We start from the raw sequence: 13,821 nt of genomic DNA, 5'->3' as shown, positions 1-13,821 counted from the left end.
TTTACTTGCAAAGACCATGAAATAAATCAAAGCCATAAACGACAAAAAAAGATAAATATCTCTTTATTTCACAGTACCAAATTCCATCATACAGAAAGAGTTTCACATCAACATGTGATAAATACAAAGTACAACCAAAAAAATATAACAAAATAATTAGAACAATACATGTAATTGTACAATGTCTGGAATGTTAAAGAATTATGTGTAGACCAAAGATCATTTTAAAATTCAGTTTACATGTACATGAATCGTTTTATAAAGCTGCTTTAAATTTCATTCACAAAAATGCAGTCTGATTAAATCCAAACATTCATTAGCTCCATTTTATTTTTAATCAAACTAACCAAAATGACGTAGACCTCGAATTGAGGCTATAAAGACTTAAGTAACAATATTTAGGGTGGCTCACTACATCTTGAAATAGTTTCTCAAAATCAAGGAAAAGATACTTGATTATGATAGATAGCATGATGTATAAGTATATTCAAGTCAAATATAGTCGAAAGATATGCAATTTTGAATAAAAATTGAGTTTGAAAAATATATTGTTCTGTAACTATGAACAAAAGTCCCATTTGGATTTGAACTCATGAACTAGGGCTCATAAACCTGATGCTTTAACCACTGATCTATGATAATATTTAACCAAATCGATTGATACAAACAGTTTAACAAAACATCATTCTTTTGATAAAAGATTGAATGGCAATCTTAACAAGTTATTTTTTGGTGATTTGAGAAACTAATTCAAGGTGTATAAAAAGCGTGAGCCACCAAAATTCTAAAAACAAACATATATTTCCTGAATGAAAACATCAAAGAATGTAACTATTTGTATATCTATTTCTTGCAAGTCAATAATTAGTACCCTTATCTTAGAATAAAAGAGGGTTTTTTACAAATACTTTTGTTAACGTTCTCAAAATTAATTGAATAGTTTTGTTGGTCATAAGTTATAATATACATGATAGCTTATATAGAATGGTGAGCGGGGGAATGTTGACAATGGCCTTGTGCAATCTTGGATGGAAAGGATTCCAGATCTTATCATTGAATACGAACCCGAGAATATCTTCAATATGGACGAGACGGGCCTTTTCTTCAGATACATGTTTGGGTTTGTTTAATAATTCATGAACAAAATAGTTGATGTATAGAACATAACTTTTTTTCAATTTGATAGAGCTACAACAAGACAAACATTTAATGTTAAGGGACAAGACTGTGCTGGAGGAAAACGGTCAAAGGAAAGGATCAACGTAGTCCTATGTGCCAGCATGACGGGTGAAAACGTCCCCCTCTAGTCATAGGAAAGAGTCAAAAGCCGCGATGCTTTAATAGGGTGGACCCAAGTGCACTACCTGTTGTCTACAAGGTCATAAAAAAAGCTTGGATGACTTCCAACATCATGGAAGAGTGGTTAAAGTCAGTCAACAGAAAAATGGTCCGCCAGAAAAGGAAAATTTTTACTTTTTCTTAACAATGCACCATCACAAATGAAAATAAATCTGTCTCACATTAAACTTCAGTTTTTCCCAAAAAACATCACATCAAAATTACAGCCACTGGACCAAGGAATTATTCAAACCCTCAAATTGAAATTTAGAAATCGCCAACTTTAGAAAATGGTTCGTGAAATGGATCACAGCTCCAAATGTGGATCAGAAATCCTGAAAAAGATTTCTCTGCTGGATGCAATCTACTGGATTGACTGAAGTTCATGTACTAGTTGGAAAGAAGTTGAAACATCAACTATAGTGAAGTGTTATAAAAAATGCGGTTTTGTTGATATGCAAAATGACAACCTTCCAACCACTGAAGTGGATGTGAATGATGGGGGTGATGATGATGAAGATGATGATGTCCCACTTGCTGTCCTACAGCTGTCAAGGGAACTTTTCGGTTGTGACTTCGTAGAGTTAGTCAAGATGGACGCGAATATGGAAACATGTGACAATCAAGAGAGGGACTGGGGAAATGAATGAGAAGGAAAATGAGGATTATCAGGATGAAGAGGGTGAGGAGTAAGAATCTGTTATTTGTCGGGAGAAGTTCTGCAAGAATTTGGCAGAAATGAAAGTTTATGCAAAAGTTCATGGCCATGCTCAAATTTTAAAAGAAGTGCAGACAAAAATAAGTAACTTTTTCATAAATTAGAAATAAATTAAAAAAAATTGCCTGCATAATTCTTTGTTTTGTAATTGCACTGCATGTGATTTGTAAATGCATGTATAATGAATGCTATTAAAATCCAAACAATAACTTAATTCATTATTTTGATCAGTGTGCTAAATTGAAAGTATATAAAAACTCTAATATTTGTTTAGATAAGGTAACTGATGTTGGCAAATTCCTAAGTCTCTATTCAAAGGTCACCTTTGTTAAGAGGTCACTTTGTGTGCCTCCCAAAGGTGACTGCTTAATACAAGTTTGACTGTAATTTATTTTTGTGCAATTTAGAGATTTTTAGAGAGAAAAAACAATTTCCATTATAATTGTCCCTATACACAGATTGATGGAAAAATAACAATAATATTTGAAAAAATTAACTAAAAGTGGAATGTAAAAGTGTTCTGGCATAAACAATGAAATAAAACAATACAGATTAGGCTGATAAACTTGGCTCAGAAACTGACTAGAAAAGATTACATGACAATAACAGTAATACAGGTTTACACATTATTATATCATAAAACCATTAAATCAGTTTGAGGTTCATACTCTAATGTAGCTTCCACCCCTACATTTAATCAATTTTTTGACACAAAAAAACCCAACTCATTATACAATGAAAACACACTCTCCTCTTCCACTTCTAACTTATTTTCACCAGTAAAAGTACTACTTGTAGAACTAATAAATATTACAGTGTACTCGTTTTGGATTTTTTTTTATAATTTCTAAGTAAACTAATCATAAAACTTAATGCAACTATTCTTTCATGTGAGGACTAGTTGGTTAGTTTAAGACATGCCATTCGACATGTTACACCTTAGTTGTCTCAAAGAAATAATTTTCTCCTTCATATTTTGAAAACAGAGTAAATAAAATATCACAGAGCGTACTTAAGCATTTAAAATGGAATGTAATGGGAAATACATAAAATCTTACTTCAAGTTTATTGTAAAATTATATATCAATATAACCAGTGTGGGTTACTGTGAAATCATTAGAATTCGTGGTGGCTCAATTTTCGTGCCACTGGTGGAAAGTTTGATCTACCCCACGGATTTACATTTAAACAAACTAAATTTGAAAGAGTTATCTCTCTTTCTAAAACTGATGCATCCACGAAATTACATCCCCACAAATAAGCAAAAACCCACAATCCATGAAAATTTGCCCCCAAGAATTTAAATACTTCCACGGTATGTATAATGTGGCTGGGTTACTCATTATGTGCTGTAAAAATTCCGGTTTACTTGGATGTACTATAGTGTTAAACACTCAAGAAGTGTTAAATGTGCCAGCTAATATCAATGCATTAATTGATTCTGCCATTCTGGCATTAAAAATTAAAAATAAATTGCCATTAACATTTAATAGTTCCTCTTATATGTAAACTAACTTATATTCCTGACAACTATTCCTACTTTGCCAGTGAGAAAATAGCTGGTTTGCAAGAACCAATTTTGTTACTGAGACAATATATAATTTTTAAGAGACATTAAGATTAAGGACTGATTTGCGGCAAAGAATAAAGAGGAGTACATGCCCAAGGTTTATAATAACTCCTGCAATGTTCTTGCAATTGCATTATTAAAGTTGGTTAACTGAACATGTATGTGTTTTTTAAACTATTATGAGATCATAAAACAAGTGTCTGGAAAACAAAGATCTGATAACTGTTACAGGGCTGGAAATTATTAATGAAATAAATCAACAATTAATGGAATGTAATACAAGAGCATTTCATCACATTAAAAGGTGAAAAGTAGAATTACAATCTAGGTAAAAAAAAAAAAAAAACAAGTCCCACAATTATGAAGGATCCAGATTTTGTCTGATATTGTTCACTGCATGATTGAAAAGTCATTTTATCATACACACATAATAGGATCTATTGATCTAGCTATGATAAATAATGGTGGGCATTTTATGAATGATCAGAATTTTAACTAAATCTAGATGATCTAAGATCTTTTTGTATTCCTGTATCCTGAGACCATTTCTTTCAATGATAAAACAAAACCAATGTTACGAAAGTCTGGCACCAAATTAAACATTACAGTCCCTACTGAAATCCAAAGTTCATTCATTCAAAGTCTTCATCCGTATCATCATTTGCATCTTCATGCCACATCTGATGACAACAAAAATCTTCAAATGAGGCAAACAATGAATTGCATTTTTCACAGAAGTAAACGTTTCCTTTACTATCTAAGCTCCCTTCTGCATTATTCACCCTCTCCTTTCCCCCATCCACTTTCGGTTCATTCATATCTTGTTCTTGAGATTTTCCACTTTCCGCCAGACTACCTTCAGCATAGTCCATTTCTTCAATTATGCTTGAATATTTTTCCAGTAAACGTTTCTTTCTTGCAGTTACCATTTTGGGACTATTTACCATGTTTATATGTTTTTCAATGTGGCGTCGAAGTTTATATTTATAAATAAATGTCTTTTCACATTTCTTGCAGCCATACAAGATTTTATCTCTTCCAGTGTCCTGAGTAATTGCAAGACATTCATGCTTCTGAAGGCTGAACTTATTCTGAAAAGAGATCCCACAATTTTTGCAAGCATGTCTCGCATGTTGTGAATGCATGTGAGAAGTCATAGTCCGCTTTTCAGCAAACAGTTTTCCACAAAATTCGCAACAAAATGACTTCACATTCATATGAACAGTGTTCATGTGTCTTTCTAAATTATGTGAGTTTGAAAGTACTTTTCCACATATTGAACAACTTGACATGTTGAGTTCCCCACTGTGAATTTTCTTATGTTGCTGAATGGAAGTGATACTAAGAGTCTTCTCACAAACATCACATTCCACAAGCACCATCCCATTTTCAGGGTCAATCTTTTTTACCACTATCTGCTCAGGCTGGTAGATGAAAGTGTCCTCAGTTATTGGATTTTTATCAAATCTCACTTCTGCGTTATTCAACCTTTCCTTACCCCCATCCACGTTTTGTTCATTCATTTCTAGTTCTTGAGATTTTCCACTTTCCACCTGACTACCTTCAGCACAGTCCATTTCTTCAATTAAGCTTGAATATTTTTCCAGTAAACGCTTCCTTCGTGCAGTTACCATTTCTGGACTCTTTTTCATGTTAATATGTTTTTCAATGTGGCGTCGAAGTTTACATTTATGAATAAAGGTCTTTTCACATTTCTTGCAGCCATAAAGGATTTTGCCTGTTCCAGTGTCCTGAGTAAATCTTGCAAGACATTCATGCCTCTGAAGGCTCAACTTACTCTGAAAAGAGATCCCACATTTTCTGCAAGCATTTCTTGCATGTTGTGAATGCATATGAGAAGTCATTGTCCGCTTTTCAGCAAACAGTTTTCCACAAATTTCGCAACAAAATGACTTCACATTCATGTGAACAATTTTCATATGCCTTCCTAGATTATGCGAGTTTGAGAGTACTTTCCCACATATTGAGCAACTTGACATATTGAGTTCTCCACTGTGAATTTTCTTGTGCTTTTGAATGGAATTGATACTTAGAGTCTTCCCACAAACATCACATTCCACAAGCACCATCCCATTTTCAGGGTCAATCTTTTTTACCACTATTTGCTCTGGCTGGTAGATGAAAGTGTCCTCATTTATTGGATTTTCTGGAGGTACATTTTGCAAGTCTTTCTTGTGAATTTTTATGTGTTCGTTGAAGTCACCTCTAGTGCTGAAGATTTCTGTACAAATACCACAGGTGTAATGTGTGAGCATTGTGGAATCATCCTCCATAAATGAATGAGTTTTCACGTGCAGGTGTAATTTACTTCCGTTCCCAAACCATTTCTTGCATGTCTTACATCCATAAGGTTTCTCCGAACCTTCAATAAACACTGCACAGCACTGGTGATTGTCAAAATCCTCTGGGTTATCGAATGAAATCCCACAGAGCGTGCAGCGGTGATTGGAATGTTGATATAGTCTGTGGTGAACCATCGCCCTTTTTTCTGAGAACCTTTTCTCACAACGATCACAAACATAAGGCTTCTCCTTCATGTGAACCCTGCTGATGTGGCGCATGAGATTATACCGCTGGGCAAAAGTTTTATAGCATAAATAGCATGTCAAATCTGATTCAGGAATTGGCTTGTGTTGATTGTGTTTCCTTTTGATGTGGAAGGTCAATTTTCGTTTATTACAAAAAGAGGAAGAACAAACGCCACAGACAAAAAGGCCAGAGGGTTTCTCTTGCTTGATTGATCCACGTCCTCCCTTTCGTTTCAACTGGGGCTTGTTTTTGTTTTCTTTAAAGATTTCAGAAGCTTGTTCCTTTTCACTTTCATCGTCATGACAATTTATAGACTGCGATCCTCGATCTAATTCCTGCACTGTGTCTGTGTTCTTATCTGTTTGCTTTTGTTGATCCAAATCGTCGCAGTGTATCTCAGTCTGAATTTCAGCGATAACTACTGGTTTAGACACTCTATCTGAAGCTGAGCGTCTGCTTTTCTTATATTTAGCCTTCTTTTTCATGATCTACAAATATATAATAATGCGTATACAAATACATAACTTACAGCTGACTTAGTTTTTAATGAATTTCATAGCATTTACTTACAGCCCAAATTTCCTCGATATTTTTAACGTTTGCATCTTAGCTCTACAAAACGATTGCTCAATAAATGTAATTAATGAAAAGAATCTATAAGTTATACAGAAAATGGTAGATAACCCAAATCTAACTATTCATTGTCGATTTAATTGAATTTTACCTTTGGCAGCAGCTACTTCAGGTACAAGTTGATATATATTATTTAACAGATGGTTCACAAACTTATTCGTCTTATAATGTTGATTCAAGGACGGTATCAAAAACATATGGAATGCTAATAAAATTATACAGGGAAAACACTATTTTTATGGGCTATAGAGGTGTTTCTTTACCTCTATAGTTTACAATTTTCCCTCACCTGATGAAAATTAACAGTAAGACGTACGTTTATGGGCCACATCGCTCACTTGAACAACAGTGGTTTTATCTCCTTTGAAAATACGAAATGTTTAAATATGACTCTTCTTAAATTTTGTGATTCTTGCATAATTTTCATGTATTCCAGATATATACATCAATGACTAAATAAAGGATAATTGAAACCTCCTTCTGGGATATTGACATTCCTGGTGCAGAGGTTCCTAAGATGCACTTAATCTGTTTCATTGTGTCATGATTATTCTCATTTTCAAAAGGATTTGTTCTTTACTTTAACAATTTAGAATCCCCTTTCCATAAACACATATTTTATTACATTTGGTCCAGTGGTTCTAGAGAAGAAGTCAACAACAAAAAGTTTACAAATGACAGAAAACCCTTGATTCAGGGGAGCTAAAAAAATATTTAATATATATTTAATATATATAAATATTCCTCCTAAGAAAGGCTAGTGATGGTACAAAAGAAAACAAAGATCAAAAAACATTCACATCTTTATTAGACATTGTGTCTTTCTTAAAATTCCATTCAGTTTAAAAGGAAGTGAGTTTTTTAACTAAGCAATGAAAGAAGTCATTATATTTGAATTAATACCATGTTGGGTAATATACATTGAATAAACATCTAAAAGACTGAAAAATAACAATTTTGTGAAGATACATGTAATTCATATTGTACATATTTTAAAAAAGCGAAAAAATATGTCATACCAAATACAGCAATATGTATTAGCTGTTACAACTGGTGTGCCATTTTTAGCAACAAAATATCAATATATTAAACCTATATTTCTCTACAAGTCAGGGCATGCAAATGTTTACCTACTGAAAGACTTCTTATAGGTTTTCCTCAATATATACATCATAATTAAAAAGTTAACGAACAATAATTGCATTCACAAGTAAAAGACATTGTACTGTAATACAGTGAATAACATAGAAATATGGAATAAGCATCTTAACTATCCCTCAAACCAGCAACAATACATCTGACATGTATGCACATCTCAAATGAGGCGCATTATTTTTTTTTAAAAATGTAAAATAATTCTTTACTTTACATATGCCACTATGGTAAATTCTTCATATGCCACACAGAATTTCTTCATATTTTAGAAAAATCAAATTACAAAACTCATACAGTTGTATTTTACAAATAATAATCTTCCAAAAAAATGGTTTAGATCACATCATGTAAAAACAATAATGTTCTATAATTTCAAGTAAAATAATGGATGAATCAAATGCCTACAAAATAATCAATGCAAATTGCATCCTTAACAACAACTTTTAAATTAACAAAGCATTACAGAACTAAAATATAACAATCCGGCAACCAAATCTACGGTGTTGTCAAAAAGTGAACAAATTTTAGGATATGATACAAACAGATTTTGGAGAAGAAAAAAAATCAACCCATTTCCTGCATCAACTGTAAATTTGTTCAGGCATTGCACTCTCAGTTCATAGCACTTTGTATTAATATTATAATTAAACTTTCATTGAATGGGCTCCCAATATCCTTTGTAACAATACAAAAACCACTAATATTCTAGCACTATCTTCTCATCATGACCAGAACTATTTGACTCAGCTTCATACTCAAGAGTCCATCCTGAGCATTTATATGATATGTATCACTGAACTGGCAGTCAACCCGTAGTTAAGGAGTTTGCTTAATATTAATTCATTCACATCATTGTCATACGTTATTTCTTATAATCTGCATTCACAGCTCAAAAAGACAGTTTTTTTAAAATTTGCGATTAAAGTCTTCAAAAGATACAATAATTTAATTATTAAAATGAAACCAATATGATTTTTAAAAAAAAAAAATTTCAGATACAAGACTTTTTATTTCTTTGAGGTTATATTTACAAAATAAGTTTTGATATTCAAAAATCTGAAGAGTTAATGCAAGTTGATTAAGCATACACCTTTGCAGGAAAGAAATCTGCTTACATGCTCCAAATAATTCCATTCATAACAAAAAATATACTAGTAATTAATCAACAACATAATAAACACCAACAAAAAACTGAAAAATTAATTATTAAATGAATTATGTCAAATCAAAAGAAGTTGACATGGTTTACTTAGGGGATAAACCTTTACATTTCCCCCAATAAAGGCCTTACTAGAGTTTCCATGCATTATGTACATTGTTATAAACTGTCAACGCACTGGCTCTCAGTTGTCATAACATTAAGGGAATCTGCAAGGCCTTGGTCTACCAAAGCAGACATCATCAGAGATGCTGCCAGTGGATGCTCATAAAGTTCATGTGAGATTCTATGTTGTGAGCCACCGTCTCAGGAATGCAGTGTGTAAACCACATTTTCTGTAGATTCTTGTAGCTATCCTTGCACAAATGGAGAGGGTTTCCACGTCTGAAACACATCAAAAGATAACAAACTGTCATGTACATTTTCGAAAGAAAAAAATGCATAGAGATTAATAAAAGAGAGACAAAAAACATCCCATTATAGCATTTTATTCAATACCTTAATCCCTGGTCTGTTTCCCCATAGCTGTCAACATATGGGGCCGGGATGAAACAGCCCTTAGTCCCAGCCAATAGAACAATCTGGCACTCCCTAACCCTGTCAATGTCAAACACATTGTTATCAGTACACTGTATTAAATACTGCCTATCAAATATTAAACAAGTATGAAAAGGGACTCTCAAAGGGAAAAGGAGGAGAATTAGAATTTACTGAAATCAATTACAAGCACCAAAAAATTTTCATGTAAATTGGCAAAAACATTGGTCATCAATAATTACTAACAAGTGTAATACAGTAGACAGTATGATAACTTTTTCCAACAAAACAGGTGCAAGAACTTACCTGAGCAGGATTCCCACACCTGCGCCGCACCTGTAGGTGTGCTCTGTGGCAGCCCCCACCTTCATGTCTTTGATCTCTGTCTGACAGCAGTAGCTCTGGGAGCAGACCACCAGCCCACATACCAGACACATGGTGGGTAGCTGGCTATCATTGCCCTTAGAGCTGGGACAGCTACAGAATGAATCAAGAAAATATATTGTAATTAAATTATTACCCTAATATTCATGTGGTGAACAAAAATGAGAGACAGTGTTTGATACAATCTATTACAATACATTTGTTAAGTTTAGGCATCATGGTTTAGAAGCTAGTGGTATAAAACATTTCCTATTATTTGCGGGTGGGCTCCTAAACAAAGTGGGAAATATATACATGTATATGCAGAAATTCCCTAATATAAATAAATACATGTAAATAAGATGAGGAAACTTACGTGAAGGACGAGATTTGATTGATCAGTTGGCTGTAGTCGTCCGGCAGGTCAATGAGATGATTGACAGGCAGGGGGTAGGAGACGACGGAGCGCGACGAGGCGGAGTACAGGCGGGACCTCAGGACATCACTGCTGCACCACCTGTAACACAAAGAAGATATCTGTAATAACTTATTCCTAGGTAGCTTTTGTGGAGATGGAATTTGATTGGTTAACAAGCAATATATACTAAACTTTTTTTTTTGGTAAAGTCTTCAAAACAGTCAATATGGCATAAATAAAGTACACTATCTTTGAAAGAAACTTACTGATTGACAACTCTTTCAAGAAGTTCTCCTTGATTCAGGAAGAGTTCAGAAAAGCTCGTGGGCAGAGAGAGATAGGAACAGAAAGGCTCAACTTCCTCTGTCCATTCTAAAACAGAAAACACGATGGGGAATATTATAGACAACGCCAACACTAAACACAGTCACATTTAAATTCAGGAAATACATGTATGGAGATCTAATTACTCTCCAAAAAAATTTCTTTTTGTAAATAAACTATTCAATCAGGAAAATGTAAGAAAAAAGACCAATATTCAGTTTAGATAAATAATACGGTAATCAGAACACTTGCATTGGTAGTGATTTACATGTAAATCCTGGGATTTCATTCTCTTGGGAGGAAATTATTTTTAAAATACACAATATTTCATTTCTTTTGTATAATATATTTGTTCCTATTTATGTACAGTACATAAATATTCCTAAGTATGCCATTTTTGGTGTTGGGTCACATTAGTAACAAACAATATTTACAAATGCACAGGGATGGGGACCCAGACAGGTTGCATTGTAGCACTGTTACCCAGGATTTGGGCGGTCACAGGGTGGTGCCTTATAGATGGGTGGGGATGGGGACTCCAGTCAGGCTGTGGTACAAAATTCTTATACTTGACTTAACCTGGAGTTGGGAGGGAAAGAGGACTACGGTTAGGTTGTGGTACAAAAATGTTATGCTTGACTTACCCTGGAGTTGGGCGGGGATGGGGACTCCTGTTAGGTTGTGGTATAACACTGTTGCACAGCGTAGGAAGGGGAGTACTGCCCTCTTAATATGCCTTGTCAGTTGCCAAGGCAATGGGTCATTATTGCTTGGAGGTAGACACCTGTTTACAAATTGAGAAATCAATACTTAGTTGGTAAATAAAATAACAACATTGTTGTACATATAATACTATTCACAGGAGATGTAGTATGTTTAAGTGTTAACTAACAACTGATTTCTATGGTAAATTGATAATTAGCATGTGTGCTTTGATGTCATTGGAGATAATTGTGACGACAAATACAACAGATGAAACAGTGTTTGCTAGTCACATAAACCATAGTTCAACACTTTAAATGAATACTCCTAACAAATTTTACAAAGTAACTATCAAAGCAATTAATTGAAAATGAAATTTCCCTGAGATTGGAGAAGGAACTTTGCAACAACCATAACACTTGCATCACTATTCAATTGCTTTTATGAATCAAAAACAAGAAATGAAGTAAAGTTCCGTACCCTGCTTTTCTCCTAATTTCTGTGTACATAGACATCAGGGCTACAGAGTCTGCATCATTCTCCATCTCCATACCACCTGAAATTAAAATTTTCCACCAAATAAGGAAATAGCCATAAAATCAAAAATATATAATCCATGTCGCTCAAATTCAAAAAGTCCAACCCAAAAAAACTTTATTCTTCACTTAATTATACTTTTATAAAAGATTAATGTGGATTTCACAACATTAAAAGATTAATAAGGACTTAAAGAATATTCTGATGAAGAAGTCGACAGTAAATGGGCGAATGGTAAAACCCCCAGTACCCAGCCCTCACCTTCTTCTCCGTCCTGTGACCGGTCGTGCAGCAGCATGACCTGCACAATGTGGGCGGTCAGCACCAGCTCCAGTATGTACTGGTTGTTGAGGCTGTTGAGGGGCAGGTTGCTGGCGGTGGTTCCCTCGGTGTACAGACTAGGGAGGGCCATAGTGACCGCCACCAGGTAGTGGAACATATCAACGTCAATGATACACTGGGGGTCGTCTCCCTCACCAAGACCATTGCTCAGTAAACCTGAAACAGGTGTAGACTGCAGTACATCTATGCAACACACATGTACAGGAAAAAGTAAAGATAGACTACAGGGTACATTTACCTGTATATGTATTAAGGTCAGATGACACGTTCCTCAAAAATCTTTTTTGTATCCCCTCGTAATAAAGATTTCCAAAAAAAACAATTTTATAATTACTTTAAAAATGATCAAAATTTACTTGGATTTGGTTATATGTCTAAATGGTCGAGTGGTTAGAACCGTGGCTGCTCACAGCCAAAAGCATATAGGTTCTCGAAGTCGTGAGTTCAAAGCCCTGCCACGGCGGAGATATTGGTCTAATTTAGCGAATTTTGCTGTGCTGTAGATGAATTTATTTTTATATCAGCAATCCAAGTGTTTTTTCAAGAAGATTATATAGGATATTGCATACTCTAGTATTTTGCAGAAATGCCTGGTATTACCTAATTTTTTGCAAGAAAGCTTGTCAAAGTAATAGTAAACCATTAACAAATTCCTGGAAAAAGTTATCGAAAATTGAGGAACGTGTCGTCTGACCTTAAGAAGCAATACAACTTACACAGGTACTGTTGCATACATGTTTATTATAAATAAATTTCATTACTTTAATGTTTTAAATTTTTCATATTATTAAATTCATGTTAATATCTATGTACTTTCCTTATTTTGAAGTATATGCTTTCAAAAATCAAATTTACTGCAAACAGAGTGAGGCCTATGACTAGTTTCTCACCTGAGAGGAGTCTTAGGCAGTGCTTCTTGATGACTTCCTGAGGCATGATGTGACTACAGACAGCAGCGAACTTGACTAGGGCATTGATACAGTCCACATTTCTGGAGGGGGAGGCCCCAAATAAAGGCTTGTTCTCATAACGCAGGTATTGCTCTAAAATCAGATGTAGAAGATTAAGGTAAATGTCCATTTTTTTGTTTCCTGGGATGCATTTACATATATATATATATACAGTCCAAATTACATGTAAACTATCTTATTTATTTTTTTTTTTTACCAAAAAACTACAACTACTTACTCAGGTTATTTTTTAACAGAAAACTACAACTGCATCAAGGATCTGACTATCAAATGATGTTACAAATTCATCAGCAGACCTTACAAAGCTTCCCTATAGTATACTAAGGTGTGTCTTACCCAGGTTGATGATCGTATAAGCACAGGTGTTCCAGGCCACAATCGAGACCCTGTGGTTCATGTCATCAGGGTCCACCCCCAGTCCAAACTGTCAATCACAGATATAAATGTTAACATTATCCATGTATCAATTACAATTACGAATAAATTTAGCCTACTATAATTAAC

At 34.2% G+C, this 13,821-nt stretch overlaps 2 protein-coding genes and 1 pseudogene across 4 annotated transcripts in view; 1 reads left to right on the top strand and 2 right to left on the bottom strand.

Moving 5' to 3' along the window:
* The first annotated feature begins 63 nt into the window (after positions 1–63).
* LOC128178373 (tigger transposable element-derived protein 4-like) lies at positions 64–4,042 on the top strand (annotated as a pseudogene).
* A 149-nt stretch (positions 4,043–4,191) lies between these two features.
* Positions 4,192–6,989, bottom strand: LOC128178372 (zinc finger protein 62 homolog). Its single transcript, XM_052845494.1, has 2 exons — positions 6,901–6,989; positions 4,192–6,664 (listed from the first exon to the last, which is right to left on the bottom strand). Exon 2 carries the CDS (start codon positions 6,659–6,661, stop codon positions 4,259–4,261), a length of 2,403 nt encoding a protein of 800 aa, XP_052701454.1. The 5' UTR covers positions 6,662–6,664; positions 6,901–6,989; the 3' UTR covers positions 4,192–4,258.
* Positions 6,990–7,600: 611 nt separating this feature from the next.
* LOC128176019 (E3 ubiquitin-protein ligase UBR2-like) overlaps positions 7,601–13,821 on the bottom strand; it is a 24,600-nt gene continuing 18,379 nt past the window's right edge. For all 3 annotated transcript variants that reach the window (XM_052841989.1, XM_052841990.1, XM_052841991.1), the window contains exons 37-46: positions 13,654–13,741; positions 13,237–13,389; positions 12,266–12,502; positions 11,948–12,023; positions 11,410–11,549; positions 10,708–10,813; positions 10,400–10,540; positions 9,967–10,137; positions 9,622–9,720; positions 7,601–9,507 (exon numbers count right to left, since the gene is read on the bottom strand). In XM_052841989.1, the coding sequence (XP_052697949.1) occupies positions 9,366–9,507; positions 9,622–9,720; positions 9,967–10,137; positions 10,400–10,540; positions 10,708–10,813; positions 11,410–11,549; positions 11,948–12,023; positions 12,266–12,502; positions 13,237–13,389; positions 13,654–13,741 (1,353 nt within the window). In that variant the 3' untranslated portion in view covers positions 7,601–9,365. The remainder of the gene's footprint in view (positions 9,508–9,621; positions 9,721–9,966; positions 10,138–10,399; positions 10,541–10,707; positions 10,814–11,409; positions 11,550–11,947; positions 12,024–12,265; positions 12,503–13,236; positions 13,390–13,653; positions 13,742–13,821) is intronic.

Source organism: Crassostrea angulata, chromosome 3, assembly GCF_025612915.1.
Source record: "Crassostrea angulata isolate pt1a10 chromosome 3, ASM2561291v2, whole genome shotgun sequence".
Lineage (NCBI taxonomy): Eukaryota > Metazoa > Mollusca > Bivalvia > Ostreida > Ostreidae > Magallana > Magallana angulata.
The sequence above is the reverse complement of the archived record's forward strand: the minus strand, read 5'-3'. Positions and strand labels throughout refer to the sequence as shown.

Coding starts and splice junctions, on each gene's coding strand:
- LOC128178372 (XM_052845494.1), bottom strand. CDS start 6,661: ATGAAAAAGAAGGCTAAATATAAGAAAAGCAGACGCTCAGCTTCAGAT.